The sequence below is a fragment of the Ictalurus furcatus genome, chromosome 20, assembly GCF_023375685.1.
Source record: "Ictalurus furcatus strain D&B chromosome 20, Billie_1.0, whole genome shotgun sequence".
NCBI lineage: Eukaryota > Metazoa > Chordata > Actinopteri > Siluriformes > Ictaluridae > Ictalurus > Ictalurus furcatus.
Genome location: NC_071274.1, coordinates 9,958,133 through 9,979,171, shown reverse-complemented (window position 1 = coordinate 9,979,171; position 21,039 = coordinate 9,958,133). Strand labels below are relative to the sequence as shown.

Here is a 21,039-nt window from a genome sequence, read left to right as displayed (position 1 = left end):
ATATATATATATATATATACACATATATACACACATATGTAATCCCCTTAGTCCACATTCCAGAGTAATGTGTTACCTTATATATTATACCCCTGTGAAACAGGAAGTCATGGTTGAACAATTTAAAAAAAATGTAAATATCAATGGGAATATACATCAAATATATTTTTATTTTTCTCTTAAGAATTCATAGGGGTGCCAATAATTGTGGCACGCCTATATTTTTTTTGGATAAACCTGTGTTGTGTTTGCAATTGTTTGTTATCCATGAGAGCAGAGTATTTTTGTGAATTTTTAAAATAAAAGATCAAAAGGTTAAACAATAAAGAATTTTTCACAGCCCTCTTTGTTCATATTTACCAAGGGTGCCAATATTAGTGGAGGGCACTGTGTGTGAGTGTGCATGTTATATATATATATATATATATATATATATATATATATATATATATATATATATATATATATATATACACACACACACACACACACACACAGCTCCTCAGACCAGCCTCTAGGGGTATGAATCATACTGGCTACCTGATACACTGAAACATTTCTCTTCCAACAACAGTCTTCACCCAGTCAGAGAAGAAAATTAAAAAGGATGCAAGTGCAGATGAGACAAATGATCTTTAAAAATAAATTGTTTGTTTTATCACCTACAACATGTGTGCTACAGTATCTAACCGTGCTAGTGGTCATTGACTAGAGTGCTTTGCATGCATAGTGTAAAATTAAAGACACAGAGAAAGACAAGTTGGTCACAAAATTATTTCAGGCAAGTCTCTACCCCATCATGCATTTCACTAGTGTGTGGGCAGTTGTGACAGGTGTGGGATGCTCAGAATTGGTCGGAAGAGATGATGGGGGGAAAAGGTGATGATGTTGTTCCCTGTGTTTGGTATGTGTAAGTGTTAACTGATCAGTACTAATCATACATAGGCATGAGGGGGAAAAGTGCGGTTGGTGTAAACAATACCTCAGTCTCTGTGGTTTCAGTGACATATTTCTCCTCCCTCTTCACAAAGCTGTCTCGTAATTGTGGGGGCTTCCATGTACGCTCCTGCATGGTGCGGTTGTAGCAGAAGTGCCTACCATTTGCATCTTTGTAAGTCTCCGAGTCTGTGTGTGTAGTAAGTGGGGAGGATGAAGGCAGTGGAGGCAAAGGCGACTGATTGATCTTTAAATCTTGCAGGTTAGCGTAGACAGGTGAGTCAGGCCTTCCCTTCCAAGGAGACACAGATGATGCATTTAATCATAAAATTCAAAAATAAACATGTAATAAACATATATTTTTAAAAAACCTGGAAATGTATGGAGCTTGGAAACTGACCAATGGATTTAAATATGAATTTTGTATATATTAATTAAATACATGTCGTACTAAATAGTTTGTTTTAATTTTAATTGTGTGGTGTATTTAGTAAATGTACACTTTCACCTTTTTTTGTTTTGAAATTGCTAGGGATAAGATTTCAGGCTGTAAAAAAATCGGAACCCTAAGATTTCAGATTTGGAAAAAATAAAAATACAAATCCCTAAAATTCTCATTTCAAAAATATGAAAATTAGGTCAAATTAGGTTACTGTGATTTCTACCACACATGTGCCATGACTGCAGAGTGAAGAGAAGTGAAAAGACGAGCTGTGGAGTGGAGTTTAAAAAACAGAAGATTAACTGGAACGAGGTAAGTGTGTTAAGGCTGGCACCCTCATTACTTCCGGTAAAAGTCAAAAGAACACACCCCACTGAGCGACTTGTGTTCTGCAAATGTAAGGAGTTTTCTGATTAAGAGCTCAGGTGTTTTCAGGTTGGAGAATGAACACCCCTCACTGAGAGAATTATTATATTCTGCAATGTAAGGGGTTTTCTGTTCATTCATGTTTGACATAATCTTAGAGGTCTCTGTGTGTGACTGATATAGAAGGTCGCTTTGTTAATCTTATTGATCAAAAGACAGTATCATTTGGTGGATTACGTTTAAGAGGTTTCTGTGTGACTGGAATGGAAGGTCTCTGTCAAAATAAAGTCAAACTCCAAGAGGTCGAAAAAAAAACATTCTTCCCCAAATTCTTATTGATTAAAAGTACACAAGGTTTACTCTGTTTGGATATTTAAGGAGGGTTGGCAAGGAACTCGGGGGATTTGCAGACAGATCTCCTGCACAACTGCTCTGTGTAGTTTTCTCTACCAGGTATGCAAGTTTGATTCTCTTATGTTGTATTATTAGGATTCCTCCATCAGGTGGAAACCTATTGTTATTGTTCGTATTCTGCTTCTTCTTATTATTATTCTCATTATCTCCCTAAAGTGTCCAATAACTCAAGATCTGAATGGCCAGGCCCCAAATCTACATGATTTTTCCCTCTGCTCCATAAATCCAAGATGTCTGAAAATTGGTATACATGACATATTTTTCACAGGGAACAAAAAAGCCATTGGGACCCATAAAGTCCGCCATGACAGAATTTCCAGTACATTAAAAATTTGTCCAAAACTACAAAAAATCTTCATATGAACCATAGGTTTGATTGACTTGAACTGTGGTACATACGTGTGGGGTACATGTCTTTCTATAGTGTGCTAAGCAATAAGGAATTAAATAAAAATTGGCTGAAATATTTATATATTGGTGAATTGACAGCTGTTGCACATTTCTTGTGTCCATAAATTAATGGAACTTTAACCTATGGACTTAATCTATGCCACACACAAAGAGGACACTACAGCATGTAACCATGTGTGATGGCAACCTCATATCTTAAAAAAATAAATGTCATTAAAAGGAATAATGGTATCGGTTATATAACATTTAACAATATACTTATTGTCCACTAGATGGTGCCGTTCGTCTTGGATCAAGCCAAAGTACACTTTAGTGGCAATAGCTTAAAAGATTGCATTGTAAACTGAATTGTATTCACTGACTAATGTATGTTAAATAAGCGTTTTTGTATTTCTTTTCAGTTTCACAGGAAATGTAACAGAAAATTGTCAAGAGAAATTAGGTGATTGCACTTATGGAACAAAGTAAAAAAATCAACAACTTTACTTTTTGCCTGAGTGGTCAGTCAAACCTCTCTACAAGCTGAAATGTGTTTATCTATCTGTATATACTCACTCAAACATGTGAGCAAAGGACTGAAAACTACAAAATGAACTTAAAATCTGCCATTGATTCAAATGCGTTGAAATGTGGGACACATTTCTGTGGGACACATTTCTCTACTACGTCCCTTTTGAAATGATCCGCAATCTTGAGGAGGAATCCGCCATTGCTGCTTGCAGCTGTGTTTATGATTTAATTTGATTGGCAACGATGAATGTGATTCTTTATTCTTATTACTGGATTTGGATATGTTCCTAACTGGTTAATTAAATTATTAGACGATTATATTCTGACTTATTCTGAAATTATTGTCTCTAGTAGATTATGTTAAGTCCATGTTTCCACAAATCTACGATCAGGTTAGTAGTGGACTAAAGCTCAGTTATAATTGGAGCATGAGGCACATTGGCTGAGGCTTTAGAGCTCTGACTAACAAATTGGCATTAGTTCAAGCATGCTTAGAGTGTACAGGCTCGATATGGAATTTCCTTTTAGGACTAGGGATGTCATGATACCAAAAATCTAGTAGTCGGTACCGATACCACCAAAAGTACATGATACTTGATACCAAAGTCGATACCATGGTGTGGTATAAAAATTAAAATTTTAAAATTTTATTAAAAACTCTCCTGGAGGACATCCTCCTCTGGCTGGTACTGGCAAAAAGAGAGAGAGAGAGGGGGATATTTTAGTTATCAAACACTGTCTGACAATGACTAATAAAACAGTGGAGGCTACAAGTGCTAAGGTGCACTACTAAACACACACATACACCCCTTATACTCTGATTGCAAGCATTAGTTTAAATTCACTGATATGCTGGCAGGCCAAAAAGATTTATTAAAAGCATGAACAACTGAATAATTATTAGTGACATTAGGCTACATTTTGCTGACAGGACACGGGCTGAATGGCGATGCATGGTGGCCCATTAGGAGGTAGTTTATAACATTGCAATGTGTTAACAAATAACTGACTATCGCAAACATTACATGGAGCATAACGTTAGCTGGTTTCGCAGCCACGATGTCAGCTGCCTCAAACAAACATAATATAGGGCCAGTCTTTCAGGTGCTTTGCCAAATTCTAGGTGTTTCCTCGCTTTGTTTGAAATGAACGATAGCATCGGTTGCATGCCGGCTTCAGAGCATCAATTATATGTTTGTTGTCATCCTGCTCAAATGCAGAGCATTTCCATATTTGACTCTTAACTCTCACCTTTCTTCTCAACGAGTCGGGGCAGAGCTAAACTTGTCGCCATCTTCTGTAGTTTTTCCTATGTATTTAAGCGTTGTTCTTCTTCTTTACCACTTGTGGACCGACTAATACACTTGCGCGTATTTGCTGCCCCCATCAGTTCCAGAAGAATTTCAACCTCGGTACCTTCATTACCAAAAGTACCTACGCTACTGCAGGAAAACAAGTACCATCACGTTTTAAGAATGTTGGTACCGACTTGGTACCGAAGTAGCGGTTCTCGTGACATCCCTAGTGTCTGGCTATTGTAATATTTTTCTACCCAAGTGTACATAGAAAACTATGGCATGATTATATAAAGCTATTTTTAACTTGGGTAATGTTTTTCTATCTTTGTAAATTTTAGAGTCCATGACCTCTGACTAGAAATAATGTTACTATAATTAAGTGTCTACTTTCTAAGGGAACTAAACAAAATATTTTTAGATAAAAGGGCAAGCATGAATGGCCATCTAAATAGTATTGTCAATTTATCTCTGTCTAATGGCCAAGACTGACTAGTTTTGTGATCGTGAGACGAATCTAAACATGAAACGTGACATGGACAATAACTAAGACTATGACTGTGGTTCACTATGTATTGAATCTAAAGTAATCAAATACAACGCAAGAATCTTATCTATATCTAACGTAAGTATCTATACTAATCTAATATTCCGCGCCGTGTGCTGGAAGGCGCGTGGTATATATACAAACAATCAGCGTCTTAATTGCTGATGGCTGACAGCACTTCAGACACACGTGAAATAACAGCCAATGTCAGAACAGGGAGGAGACATAACAGAAACATAACAAAAGCACGTGTCCAAATGTCACAGTTGTCAACAAAGGAAAAGCAGGTGGCTCACGCACCTTGCTCGTGCACGCGCGCCCACATGCTCCACAGCACACTGCTTAACGGGGAAACCGTGACACTGGGAAATAAATACAGCATTGAGGTTCTTCACAGTTGGAGTCAGATTTAATTTAAGAGAGAGTCGAACAGAATTGGAATAACAAATTTAATATTACAAATGTATCCACATCGCTTTGAAAAGACAGAAGCATGCAGGAATCCTTCTACCACGTCATTGGATACCATCATTGGACCAGTGTGTGGACCTTACAAGTGCATCTAATGCTTTTTATGTTGCACTCAGTAATGGCTAGTCTTCTACAGTAATGTAAATACTTGATGCTTAGTATATGCCCAGTGAAACTATTTAAGTAGCATTTTCATCCATCCATCCATCATACCGCTTTATCCTTTTCAGGGTCATGGGGAAACCTGGAGCCTATCCCAGAGAGCATCGGGCACAAGGCAGGGTACACCCTGGACAGGGTGCCAATCCATCGCAGGGCACACAATCACATACACATTCACACACCCATTCATACACTACGCACACTTTGGACATGCCAATCAGCCTACCATGCATGTCTTTGGACTTGGGGAGGAAACCGGAGTACCCGAAGGAAACCCCCACAGCATGGGGAGAACATGCAAACTTCACACACACAGGGCCGCGGTGGGAATCGATCCCCCAACCCTGGAGGTGTGAGGCGAACGTGTTAACCACTAAGCCACTAAGTAGCATTTTAGCTAATTTAATGTTAGCTTGCTGGCAATTATTAGCAGCAAACAGCATAAATTAGCGGTTTGTCATAAACACTTAAATATAGAGCATCCCTGGGAGCCCAGCGCCCTTTCATCATTAAATTAAAATGTTTCAAGTAGGATTTAGCCACAGTTCTTATAGTATATTGTTCCAACCAAACTGTAAATAGGGAAGATTAACTAGAATGAGGTAAGTGCATCTAATGTTTTTATGCTGCACTCAAAATGGCTAGTTTTATACAGTAATGTAAATATTGGATGCTTAGTAAATACCCAGTGAAACTATTTAAGTAGCATTCTAACTATTCTGTCTGTTAATTTATTTATTAATTTTCATATGATTCATTTACATGTGATTCATTTTCATGTGATTCATTTACGTATGATACATTTTCATGTGATACATTTACTGATTTTCTTCTCTTTAAATCCAGTTTTAGACTGTGATATTACAAAGGTCTTTCCTGATTATTACTTGCCACACTTTATGAGATAACCTCAGTAAAATTGCCTGAATTCTATAATATAATATGTTCACCATGTTAGGTTTAAATCCTCTAAAAACAGATTCGCAATTGAATAACATTACTCTGTTCTAATTCACATCCTTCAAAGCATTGGCATGTTTTGTTTACTCTCACAATCCCCCAAACTCCCACACCCAAAGTCTCCATAAAATAAATGAGACAGCAGTGTATCCTACAATAACCAAAAGTTGTGCACAATGTGAAAACAACTCGGAGAGTAAGCTGAACTAACCAACAAAATTACATTAATACAGAAGTAGATTTAAGAGGAGTAAGTCCACAAAATCTAGGCGAAGTAATACAACAACAATATCTTTGTCGTTGACAAAAAAGACGCCGCTGTGTAGGTGATGCAGTTCACGCCGATATCAAGGGTTTAACATAGTCTCCTGCTTCCTCCTCTGAAATAAAGTCCTTCTGAACACCGTTATATGTAATGCGAAGCCGAGCTGGGTGAAGTATTCCATAGCGAGCGCCCTCAATACCACGAAGTTGACGCCGAACCTCATTAAATGCAGCCCAGGCCCGGGCTATCTTTGCTTTGTAGTCAGGGAAAAAGGAGATGGTAAAATCCCACACTTTAAATCCGCTGGATCTCTCTCGCACGGCGTAAAATGTCAACACAGTCACTGTGATAGTGGAATCTGTACACAACAGCTCGTGGTCGTTCACCAGGCTTGGGCTTCGGCTGAAGGGTCTGGTGGGACCGGTCCAAAACCGGCTTCTTCTCCAGACCAAACGCCTCTTTTTACAAGGCCGCTACAGCAGGAGCTGTACAGGTGTCAGCGCCCTCTGGATCTCCGACTATCCTAACGTTATTACGCCGTGACCTCGACTCCAAATCCTCACATTTATTCTCTAATTGAGTCATGGTCGCAGTGAGAGACTTGATAGTAGTCAGCATTCTAACTATTCTAATGATAGCTTGCTGGCAATCATTAGCATTGAACAGCCTAAATTAGCCGTTTTTGGCATAAGAAACACCTAGATATAGACCATCCCTGAGTGCCTAGTGCCCTTTCATAGTTCATTTAAAATGCTTTGAATACGATTTAGCCACAGTTCTTATGGTACAACATTCCATACAAACTGTGATTTAACTGAGGGGTGTAAAGCTCAGACCTGGAGGGACACACAACCCTAGAGATTTTTGTTTACCCTGTTCACACACCCAGTTCAATCTATACAGGCCTTGTAATTGATATGTGAAGCCATTGCATTTAATTACAGAAATACTCAAGCCTAGGACTTTTCATATTGTTTGTTTTGTTGATTTGCTTTAAGGTCAGTTTATAACTGAAACCCCACAGAGTCTGAGATGTTTTTGGATCCTGGAGATGTACTGACATTTGTTCTTATTTCGGTTACTTACAGCATATTAGTGGCAAAACTGTCATTGCACTGTATTCAGCACTAATTCTGCTACAATAATATGTGAGCAGCATGTATGTACATGTTTGTATTTTTTAGAAAATCAAGTTTAAACTTGGTTAGAAAAAAAATATGGAAACTGAAATACGGCCATAAAACACATACTAAATATATTTTTCCAAGACTTTTGAGTACTGGATTATGTAAACTAGAGTTCATTCACATAAAACAATCCACTGATTTAACTTTTGTGTGACACTTTTTGTTTTAGAAAGGCTGTATGCGAGGGAATGTCAATGGTCATGTATAGTGATATCTTTCACAAATGGGGATATAATGACCCACCCCCTAATGGGTTAATCAATTTGTAATGCCACTGTGGAAACTAAAAGAAAGAATCTGAGGAGGCTAAAAGAAAGAAAGAAGTTTTTGTTTGTAGTTTATTTACAACATAGTGCACAATATCATCAAAATATTAAAAAATGAGGTTCAAAGCCATATTTCTGAGCACACAGATTTGAACACACAAGCCTTTGTGCCAACCAGGAACTGTTTCCAGGATTAAGTAATAGTCATGTGGATAAAATGAAATTGTTGGAAAATTGTTAGCTTTTGAAATTGTTAGCTTAACAGTGCCTATTAATGAAGTTGATATACTTGAACAAACCCACAAGGAAAATTAGCTTTTTAAATCATTTATTCAGAAATATTAACATATGTGATATTCTTCTGTGGAAAATGTAAGTATACCCTTGGCCTCAGAAGCTAGTATTGCCCCTTTTAGCAGAAATAACTTCTTGTAGGCGTTTTGCATAATTGTCCACCAGGCTTGCTGGAATTTTTGACCACTCCTCCATGCAATATTCTTTCAGTTGCAAGAGTTTTCTTGCATGCACTGCCCATTTCAAATCCCCCCACAAAATGTCAATGGGATTCAAACCCAGGCTTTTCCACCATTCCTTGGTGGATATGCTAGTGTGCTTAGGACCATTATCTTGTTTCACTTTCAGTTCAACTTCAAGTTTTGGACAGATGGCTTCACATTATCTTCAAGGACTCATTGATCTGATTCTAGCAAGCTATCCAGTCCCTGAGGCAGCAAAGCAACCCCAAACCATAACATTTCAACCACTGTGCTTCACAGTTGGTATGAGGTGCTTCTGCTGAAAAGCTGTCTTTGGTCTGCACCAAACATGTCTGCTGTTACAGTGGTCAAACAATTTTTGTAGAATCTTTGATTCGTCTGTCCAGAGCACATTATTCCAAAAGGCCTGGTCTTTGCCTATATGCTCATTGGCAAACTGTAGCCTTGCTCTAATGTTCTTTTGAGACAGCGAAGGCATTTTCCTGACATGCCTCCCATACAGGTCAAATTTGTGCAATCTCTTTCTGATTGGAGAAGAAATGTACTTTAACACCAGCAATTGCAAGACTTACTAAAAGATCCTGTGCTGAAATTTTGGGCTTCTTGGAGACTTCTTTTGCATCAGACTGTCTGCTCTTGGGCTGAATTTGCTGGGACGGTGTCTGAAATCTGGACCACTTGTCGATGATTTTCCTTACAATGGAATGATGTATTTGAAATAATTTGGAGCTTTTTAAATCCCTTGCTAGACTCATAGGCATCCACAACCTTTTTTTCTGAAGGCCTTACAGAATTCTTTTATATCTTGGCATGATGACCACACACCTCAATAACAACTGAAAATAGACACTATATATGAGAGGGGTTTAAATAAGACAGAATCCAGCTGCACTCCCTAAGCAGGTTCTAATCACTAGCACCCAATCTTGAACACCTGATTCTAATTTTATGGATTTATAGGTGTGAAACATAGGGGAGTACTTACTTTTTACAAAAAAGTAAGTACTTACTCGCTTTTCCAAAAAAAATACTTACTTTTTTTAATTAATTAATTTTAAAAAAATTAAAGCTGCAACTAGCAATAAATGGTCCCTTGCCAATAGGTGCACATTGGGGCTGCTCTGCCAAGGGAAAGCCATTCCATTTTTCAGAATTTATATAGTTGTTTTTGACATTTTCTTGTTGCCAGTAAGTGGTGCTATGCCAATAGCTGAATATTGGCATGGAGATAGCCTCAGCCTTGTGCAAAACATGTGAAGTCTTGTGCAGATTGAACATTGTATCTCTGATTTAGAGTAAGTCACTTCCTGTCGTCAGCAGGTGGCGCTATGAATATAACTGAAAACCTACGACTACTTCGCAAAACAAGGTTTGTGAAATCTCATATTGAACGAACGATTTCATTAAATATATGAGATACAATACTATTATAACAATTTCCTTTTTCAAGGTAAAACATCAAACTTTGTGAGACTGCCACACCCATGCCGTGCAGCGAAAACTCAAAAGCTTTGCAATTTGGCATCGTCAAAGCCTTTAGATGAGATTGTTTAGTTAGCACTTAGCTAAGTGTTGCTAGCATGTTTAGAATTTGCTGGCATATTTTTATATGTTGCTAGAAACAGATCAGTATAAAACATGTCACTTCCTGTTGCCAGTAGGTGGTGCTATGACTACAACTGAATATTGGTATGTAGATATCTTCAGGCCCAGACTTTTATCAAACATGTGAAGTTTGGAGCAGATTGGACCTTGTATGTTTGCATTTTAACAGTTTCCTTTTTAATGATGAAACAAATTTTGTGAGACCACCACGCCCACGCCGTGCAGCCAAAACTCAAAAGCTTCACAATTTTGCACGATGAGGCCTTTAGATAAGACTGACCGAATATGATGTTGATCCGAATTACGTTTTACGTTATGATACACTCCTAACATAAGTGTTAAAAAGAGCTAAGAAAATGGAATGGCATTCCCCTGGCAGAGCAGCCCCAACGTGCACCAGGGTGCAGGGACCTGTTCATCATTGCTTGCAGCTTTAATCTTTGTATATGAAATTCCGAGTTGCTGCAGTGATTTCTTTAGCACAGATTGAATCAGCTGGAAAATGCTGTCTTAAAGCAGAGAGTGTGAGTGCTTCTATGTTGGAGAGAATTCAACAATGTCAAATGTTGTTTAAATGTTTATAAAAGACACATTACCTATGTCAAGGAGACACACATGCAAAGACCTGGAGGTAGCATTGGCACACACTAGGGTGAATCCCATTGAAATGTTTTGCAGGGATTTGAAATGGGCAGTACATGCAAGAAAACCCTCAAACATTTTGCATCTGAAAGAATGTTGTATGGAAGAGTGGTCAAAAATTCCAGCAAGCCGATGTCAACTGTGCAAAAGCCTACAAGAAGTTCTTTCTGCTAAAAGGGGCAATAATAACTTATGAGGTGTATTTTTATTTTTTTCCACAGACGAATATCACATCTATTGATATTTCTGTTGAATAAATGATTGAAAAAGCATTTTCCTTGTGGTTTTGTTCAAGTATATCAACTTTATTAATTGGCACTGTTTCACAGATGGTCAAATGTTTGCTTATATTTATTTGACATACATATATTGACATACATATACACACACATATGTATATATGTGTGTGTGTGTGTGTATATATATATACATACACACACACACACACATATATATACACACACACACACACACACACACAAATACATACATACATACATACATACATACATACATATATATATATATATATATATATATATATATATATATATATATATATATATATATATATACACACATACACACACACACATATATATATATATATATATATATATATATATATATATATATATATATATATATATATATATAAAATAGCGCCACATGCACAAGTGTAAGTGCTGAAAGCACACATTTCCCACCAGGCTGTTTCAACATGCCACTGGGCATGCTCACATTCTTTTTCTCATTCCAACACCCACACATACGCACGCTAACAAACCTAAAACAATTTCTTCTGTTCACTTTGGTTGGGGACAGGAATAAAGTTCATACCTTTTAAAAATTGTTAATAATTAATCAATTATTAAAAAAAAAAAAAAAAAGCCAATAACTAATGACTAGGGAATTGCTTTAAATGGATGATGACACCTTCTCGAAAGTAACCCTCAAGCTATAGCACCCTTCACTCTGAGAATGAATTCACAAGGCCTTTTGTTTCTGCCTTGCACTGAAAATGCAGGCGTTTACATGCATCTTTACACACACACACACACACACACACACACACAGAGGAAGTGGTAATTTTGTGACACAATCAAATGGGCTTTATTTTGCCTCCTTTTAAATATGCATTTTTGGTATGCCCCTTTTTCAGCTACAGTCAACAAACTATGTATATTTGTTACAACCATACATCGGGGGGGAGATAAGTATTGAACGCGTCAACATTTCTTCCCGTAAATATTTTTCCAATAAGGTTATTCACATGAAATTTTCATCAGACATCAGTATTAAATCAAGAAATACAGAAATATAAAGAAGTCACAACATTAAAGTCCATAATTAAAGTTACGTGTAATAAAGCGGAATGACACAGGAAAAAAAATTATGAACACGCTAAGAAAAAGCAGTTCGGCAAAGTAAGATAACCAGCTGAAATCCGTTAGTAGTTAGAAAGTACTTATACCTGTGCAAATTAATATCAGCTGGGTTTGTAAATTGATGGTCTATAAAAAGGATTTTCGTTACCAAGATTCCAGTAAGCACCATTGGGGCCATTATCCGCAAGTGGAAGCAACATCACTCAGTCATCAACCGGCCACGCACAGGAGCTCTTTGCAAGATTTCTGACCAGGGAGTCAGAAGAATAGTCAGAAGAGTAACCCAAGAACCAGTTGGAAAGAGCTCTAGAAACACTTGGAGGCAGCAGGTACCATTGTCACAGAGAAAACAATAGGCAATGCACTCCATTGCTCACGCTCACCCCATAAGACTCCATTACTAAAGAAAAGGCATGTCGAAGCTCGTTTAAAGTTTGCTACAACTCATTTGAACATGTCTGTGAAATACTGGGAGAGTGTAGTCTGGTCAAACGAGAGGAAAATTGAACTTTCTGGCTGTCATACTACACACCATGTTTGGAGAAGAAATGGCACTGCTCATCACCCTAAAAAGATGTTTTTCATCGCATGGATGAAAAACATCTGGCAGACTTCATATAATTGAAGGAGCGATGAATGGAGCCCTTTACCAGGAGATTATTGAGAAGAATCTGCTGCCATCCAACAGAATTTCCAGCAGGACAACGATCCAAAGCATACAGCAAAGGAAACTCTCAATTGGTTTCAGAATAAAAAAATCAAGGCGTTCAATGGCCCAGTCAATCACTTGACTTGAAACCAACTGAACAAGATTTAAACACAATAGGTTTAGAAGAATGGGCCAAAATCACACCTGAATACTGTGGCCAATTAATTTCTTCATACAAGAAGCGTCTTGACACTGTCATTACAAACAAAGGCCTTCCTGTTGCCAGTAGGCAGCGCTATGACTATAGCTGAATATTGGCATGTAGATGTCTTCAGGGAGGAATACAGATTAAATATTGTATGCTTTAGTTATAACAACTTCCTGTTTAATAGCAGTAATAGCATCATGCTTTAGCACTTAGCTAAGTGTTGCTAGCATGTTGCTACCATGTTTAGAATTTGCTGGCATATTTTTATAATGTTGCTAGGAATACATCAGAGTAAAACATGTCACTTCCTGTTGCCAGCAGGTGGCGCTATAAAGATAAATGAACATTGGTATGTAGATGTCTTCAGGGCAGGATCTGTATCAAACATGTGAAGTTTGGTGCACATTGAACATGGTATGTCTGAGTTAGTGTAAAACACGTCAGTTCACGTTGCCAGCAGGTGGTGCTAACGAACGATATGATTTGACAGCAGTGGTCCTAGAGGCCAAGTTATTTATAATGAGGAGATCTAATGTATGATACAAAGAATGTGTGTATTTCTGAAACATTGAATGATATTCAATCATTTATACACCATTTATACAGCCATTTTTTTTTCTTTAATATATTATAGCATCAGCAAGCGGCCAAACTCCTCCATTTTTGACCAGTCCCCTCAAGAGTTATAGCCATTTAAATAAAAGTGTCCACGCCCACTTCAAACCTTTTGATGAGCTCTTGTGAGGGTAAATCAAAAGTTCATTCCACTTTTTTGATAACTATCCGGCAATAGTTTTATTTCACTTCAGCGAAAAACCTATTACTAGTTCGCAAAAGAAGGTTTTTAATATTATCTGAAATATTTACCGAACGGTTTGACAGACTCCAATGGTTCTTGAGGCAAATATGTTTAGAATGAGAAGACCTATCATTTGATATATTAGTTGTGTTTGTTCAAAACACTGCGTTACCTACAACCGTTAACACCGACAAAAATCATGATAGTGCCAACTAGTGGCCAATTTCTTTAAAACTTTGCACAAGCCTCTTAGACCAAGAGTCAAACAGGTCCACCAAGTTTCGTTCCGATCGGCCATTGGTAAACTTGTCTAATAGCTATTGAAATTTGATTGACCGATGGCGGCCATGTTTTTCAATATACATGAATATGCTCATAGTTCAAGGTTCCATGGTTACAGCCAATTTCATGTTTTTTCAGTATTCACCACCATCTGGCAAAACTGCCAACTTTTTTGGCCAACCACAGATTGTCCTTACACATAAGCACACCAAATTTGGTGAAGTGACTCATTTCTTTCAAGACTTATAGCCATTTATTTAAAAGTGGCCACGCCTACTTCCTGTGTTTTCGCATACCGTAGCTACGTCAATTCAAAAGTTCAAACTGTTTTTGATAATTTTTGATAGGGAGACATCATAGATTTGTTTGGCACTGGTTTGTTCCCAATAGGACAAAAAAGCTAGGACCAGTTTGGAAAAGTAGGTTTTAAAAAAAAAAATACACGTTTTTTTCGTCTGGTCCCAAGGATTCCACAAATGTAAGTGTGACAAATGGTTTAAAAGTTACGGACATTTTTCTAAACATGCTCACTATACCATAGGGGCCAATCTGGCCGAAACTTTGAGACGCTGTAGTACTCTGGGGTACTACCTTCCCTCAAAGTTTCAGCTCTCTAGTCCTTACGGTTTGGTCTGCACAATCAGTTTTAGGGCAGACTAATAATAATGAATTTTTTGTTTAAATAATAAAAATCCTTACAATTATAATAAGTTTTCAGCCCTAATAATAAGTTTTGAGCCACTAATAATAATAATAATAATAATAATAAGTGAAAAAACACCACCATCATTATATTCCATGCTATTCAAATGAGCATGATCAACAATGTCTATTCAGTAAACATGTTAATGTAAGACTCTTCACCTTTTTGCAGTAGCAAATAAAATATAGTGGCAGCAACTGCAACAGCGGTAATGATGAGTAACTACTGTACATTTGATAAGGAGCTTAGTTACAACTAATAACTTGTTAGGTTTATTTATAGTCCAGACTTTGACAGCATTCCTGACCTTTTTAAAAGATAAATAAGCAAAAAAACAGAAACAACTAAACACTAATGCTAGCGATTATAGTTGCAGCCGACTCGTAAACAGTTTCTGGTATTTTCTGCTGTAATTACGTAACATGCACACAGCACACAATAACTATGTATGAAATGTGCGCACAGATAGCTGCCTCATCGTGCGAGTACCGAATTGACTTCAGTGGCTTATTACGCTTGGGCGGTCAAATAAATACGCGCACATCATTTCAAAATGCAGGCCTGGCCGAGTATTCATGCATACACATTCAGTGAATGTAAACAGTTGGGGAAAAAATAGGAGGTGTATCAATACAGCATATTGAATCTGTGCATTAAGTCTTAAAGTGACAGCAGTCTAATAAACCTGCAACTGTCTGTGTCATTAATGTTAATCAAACAACAAAAGAAAGAGAAAATCACTCACTCACTCATTTGACTGAATAACTTCAGTAAATTTAATAAGAATCACTGTATAGGTCATATAGTGAAGTCTATTTTATATTACATTTAATTGCTTTATTCAATTTCTGTAGTATTTCTTACTTGAATACTACTGATAGACCTACCTAAGAAAACATATCATTATTGTGAAATAATATTGTAGTCATATTGCCCACCCCTAAACATTTGGTGATTCCATTCTTACATTTCACCTGAAATTCACTTCTTAATGTAATAAATATCATAAACCCAGCTGATAGGATTTTTTTTTTTCTTTTTTTCATTTTAGGAATTTAAAAAAAAATAAAAAATGAAAAAGTTGCAAGAACAGAGCTGTGTTCAGAAATGAGTTTGTTGTCCTTCATAGACAGATTAAAATCAGTAATAAAGCATGAAGCTTGTTGTTATGACATGCTGCTGAATGTAACTACTCTGTACTCTCTCTCAGCCTATATAACTGTGGGGGAGAGGCATCAAATAACTGAAATGTCAACTTGAACTGGAGGACAATATAGTGTGATACAATAAAACAGGTTCATTTGTATTTCTACACATACCTCTATATCCCTGTTTCTTTGAAACCATTTTTTGATAGGAAAATAGTTGAGGTCCTGATGACATGAAATATAAATATTAAATGGCAATGGCAAGATGTAATAGTGGGATTTTTTTGTTCCATTTATGTTGCCATTGGTTTGTGAAGGTTAATATTTATTTAAACAGTTCAGTGTTGAGTTTACAACTGCAATTATTTTTGCAAAATCTTTTTCAATTTAATTACTTTCTGGACTCAGCCGGACTTGAATTAGACTCTTCCATTAAGGACTCGGACTTGAGTCCAACTCGGCCCGTTTTGGACACTGACTAGATTGGTTAAGGACTTGGTCTCGACTCGAACTCGACAAAGGTGGACTCGGACCCAACATTACCACAGGTTAAATTAAATACACTTTAAGACTGTTTAAATGCCATGTCTAGCATGCTATTTAAATTAAATTGTAGTGCTCTACATGGATCATTTTGTTTATGAGACTGCTGTCCTTTTGACTATTAGGCTTCAGCTGCATTCTTTATCCTTTTGCATTTGTGCTAACCAAGAATGAGCAGAATGAAACTGTCTGTGCTCAACAAAAGCAAACGAGTCAACTGTAGCAAATGAGCTAGCTATAGTGGTAAACAAAAAAATATCAAACAAAATGCACTGACTAGCTGGAAAACTTTAGCTAAAAAAAAAAAAAAATTCTAGCTTGACAACTGGTGTTGTCTCTGATAACGTTTCTGGTTAAACACTGGCCCTGATAAACGCCAGTGTTTTGGCATGATGTACAATGTGTCTGTAGTAACTTAAGAAGTCCTTCCTTAATTAAGAAATCTCTTACTTCAACTTACTCTGGGTTTGCACGAAGACCTGAAATGTCACAACACAACAATACACAATTTCTATAAAGTTTCTCCACTACCAAAATAAGGCTACTTTATATTATATATATATATATATATATATATATATATATATATATATATATATATATATATATATATATATATATATATATAATATAAAGTAGCCTTATATTATAAAACACTATATATATATATACATACACATGCAACTGTACGTGCTTTAGATGAATGTATTGTTAAATGTTTCCATTATGTCCAACTGCCTGTAAAGAAATAGTACTTTTCTGTACTGTAGCCTTATGGTGGAAAACTCTACATTGTGGTGTACATCAGAACTGGGATCAACAGGATCCATGAGACACAACAAAAAAGTAGCAGGAGCAGGCCATTTTTACTCTCATAGCAGTCAAATCAGACACTAAGAGATTAAGCTTGCAAGACAAAGAAACCCATGTTAATTAACAGGGGTCATATTGGCCTTAGTGATGTCTGACACCTTGACCCCATTTGGACTTTACTTATTCATTATTTCATTCATCTATAGTAAGTGATTAATTTGTAGCAGTGCTGCTGTGATTTAAATTGCTTATTTCTTTTATATTGTAAGAAACAGAATCAACTAAGGTCAGTAGAAAATATTGTAGATAGAAAAACAAAACCAACTGTGGAGCAGGATTGGTCCAAATCAATGCTATAGTTTTGCTATAAGTAATGCTATAAATTTGGTCAACAGTGCCTGTGTGAGTAGGAGGGATTGGTCAGAATTCCTTCAGGGTGGGATTAAACAAAACAATACCATGCACACCACTGCTTCTACGTTTCACAATTTATTGTGATGTCAGTGTATTAAATGTTTTTCTGGAGGTGTGATGTGAGGGAAACATAACACTGAGGGACACTTGCAATGAAGTTGAAAATCAGTTAGTCCTCATGTGCTGTTTCTAAAAGCACCACCTACCTGGAGCTGCTCGGTCGAACTGCTGCTGAACTCATCTCCAGATTCCACATCGCTCCAATTTTTCTCCGTCGCTTCTCTAGGATATTCTTCAGGTGCAGTAGTCTTGTGTCGCCCTCCTTCCCCCTTTCTCTCCTTTTCTCCATCAACTGCTCTTTCTCCTTCCTTCCTCTTCTCCCTCTGTCCATCCCCCGCTTTCTCTCCATCTCTATTGCACCTTTCTTCTCTTTTTCGTTCCCTTGATTTATCCTCTCCTATCTCTTTTTCCCTCTTACTCTCCCTCTCTGTATCTCTATCACAGCCTCCATCTTTTTTCCACTCTCTGTCCCCTGTCCACTCTTCTCTCCCCCCATCCCCTCCCCTTTCTCTCTTCCTCTCTCCATCACCTGTTGCTTCTTCTCTCTTCTTCTCACCCTCCATATCAATCTCTCCATCCAAATCCAGTGGTGCTCTGAGCCTGAGAGGGGACTCAGCCCTGGTCCAAGGCAGAGAAGTATGTTGCACGATCGGGAACGTTTGCTGCCCGTGCCTCCTGGGGCTTTTTGGACTGGCTTTGTCCTCTTTGGGTGCCTGCAATGCTGCCTGATATCCAGCATATGGTGACTGAACAATACTTTGCTTGCTCAAACTCTCATCAAACTGTTTGAGCTCCATGGTAGTTAGACCTTTTTTCTCAGATCCTCCTCTTGTCCCAACCCCACCTACAGTGTGCGGGAGAGGTTTGGTGGGGGGCATGAGGGCTCGCCGCACTTCCCGGACATACTGGGCAGGTACATAAAAAGGCTTACTTCCCTCCTCCTTACGGACCTGCCACCAGTCTTCATTGGTCTTTTTTACCAGCAGGTAACATTCACCTTGCTTGATGGAAATCATACGGTCTTTGGATTTGTATTCATAGTCGTACTCCACCTCAATGTACAGCTGACCTGGGGCGACTGCGAGGTCGCTGCGATCAGCCATCCCTTCCTTAGAGGCCAGAGTTCAAAGTTTTGGAAGCATTCTCTCCAGTCCTGGAACAATAGAAACTCATCTGAAGAAGAGAGAGAGAGAGAGAGAGAGAGAGAGAGAGAGAACTGCTAATTCAAATATAAATTTGAAAAAATAAGTACGCCTTATTTATTTATTTTACATATTTTGACAAGCAAACATTTGATCCTGTTTGAAACATTGCATATGAATAAAGTTGGTACACTATCAAATGAAACATAAAATATACATGTTGTAGTAGTTTTCACAATCTAAATTAGAACAGATAAATAAATAAATAATAATTAAAAAAAAAAAACAGATCAGTCACATGGAAAAAGTAAGTACACTCCTATATTTCACACACCTTCAAATCTATAAAATTAGAACCAGGTAGGGCTGCACAATTAATCGAATATCGATCGCGATTACGATTTTGACTGCCCACGATCGACTTCAGTATTAACGTTTAAAGTTCGTCCTCCGCTCAGAGAAAACTCCACTGTTTTCTCCACTCAAATCAAGCGCTTTCTAACTACAGCCAATCACATAGCGCGGCACAGGGATGACGTCATTTTGTAGTACCAAAAGCCCGAAACGGAGTTAGGAGTTTTAGCCCTCTAGTGGCTAGCTTCGGTTCGAGCTCCAGCGCTAGTGCGAGGGGAAATCATGACACTAGCATGATGCTAAACGGCACTACAGAGGTTGTCGAGGACATTAAACGTCATCAAGCAGAACTGGAAAAAACTTCGCAGATAAAATCAGGGCTCTACAGTGCGACCATTTCACTCGCATTTGCGAGTGAAAAGTACTTTGTGTGACTGTGAATAAATATTTATTCGCACCGGTGCGAGTGGCCTGTTCGGAGTTGTAGAATACAATTGGAATAAAAACTGCAGGAAGTCCAAAATGCATCTACACCGAGTTACTTTCACACTGCTTTTCATCTCCTCGATCAACCGAACAAGTGTGGAAATACTGCAGAGAAGCCATTATGATGAAGAGAGTAACTCTACATCATCGGTTTCTCTCAACTCTCCGAGCTCACAACCGCCATCTTTTATTGATCCCGCAAAATGACCTGAACTTTCACCTGCTCGTGTAGACACCGCAGCTTCACGCGGAGTAAATTAATAATAACGCTAACACTACAAGGTGGGTTTAATTCAAACTTCTTTATTAAATAATCAAGAGTAGGAACTGTTCAGTCTGTACACATACAGTACACTGCCGCTCTCCTTCACTAACTCTAATTCACTTCATTTAAACTCACGGTTGCCAGATATCACTAGAAAAGTCAACTCCAGTTTCCATATTTTCATAATTATTTTCCCCCCAAAACACACTATTATCAGCAGACATGGACACTGTACTGGGGAACCCATCTAAAACTGATAAACAAACAAAAATAAAACTACTAAAATGTAAAGACAGAAAATGTGCTTAGTTATAAATAAATCATTTAATATAAAAAAATAGATATTATAATAACTTCATGAAATATAACTAAAATGAGAAATGAAATAATGTTTAATTTCTATTGGTTGCATTTAATATCAATCTGACATTAAGCTTAGTTCGCCATTTCCTTAGAAAGCTATTAGCCTTTTTCCTAATATGGATCATTTTTGTGTTAGCCTACTTTTAATTAGGAGACTCTATTGTTTTTAAGATATTTAAAAATAAATATTTTATGCTTGTTTGTTTATCAATTAACCAACAGTATTTTTCATTGTTATTATTTTAACTCCATTAACAGTGACCACGAGCAGGGAGCTTACATTTATCTGTTTATGATAGACCTCCTGATTAAAGTTTAAATAAAAGAAGATTGGTATCTGGATCGGCTGTAATAATCCTGATCAGTGCATCCCTATTGAACACCATTAAACTAAAGCGCATTGCATCTGATGGGTAAATGAACTCACCCAATCACATCCTATATGA

At 37.4% G+C, this 21,039-nt stretch overlaps 1 protein-coding gene across 6 annotated transcripts in view; it reads right to left on the bottom strand.

The window, feature by feature from the left end:
* LOC128624249 (rho GTPase-activating protein 12) overlaps nucleotides 1-21,039 on the bottom strand; it is a 106,148-nt gene that overhangs the window by 65,396 nt on the left and 19,713 nt on the right. For 5 of the 6 annotated variants that reach the window (XM_053651733.1, XM_053651731.1, XM_053651730.1 and 2 more), the window contains exons 2-3: nucleotides 18,130-19,156; nucleotides 983-1,228 (exon numbers count right to left, since the gene is read on the bottom strand). In XM_053651733.1, the coding sequence (XP_053507708.1) occupies nucleotides 983-1,228; nucleotides 18,130-19,086 (1,203 nt within the window). In that variant the 5' untranslated portion in view covers nucleotides 19,087-19,156. The remainder of the gene's footprint in view (nucleotides 1-982; nucleotides 1,229-18,129; nucleotides 19,157-21,039) is intronic. The other variant, XM_053651736.1, reaches the window with a different exon arrangement.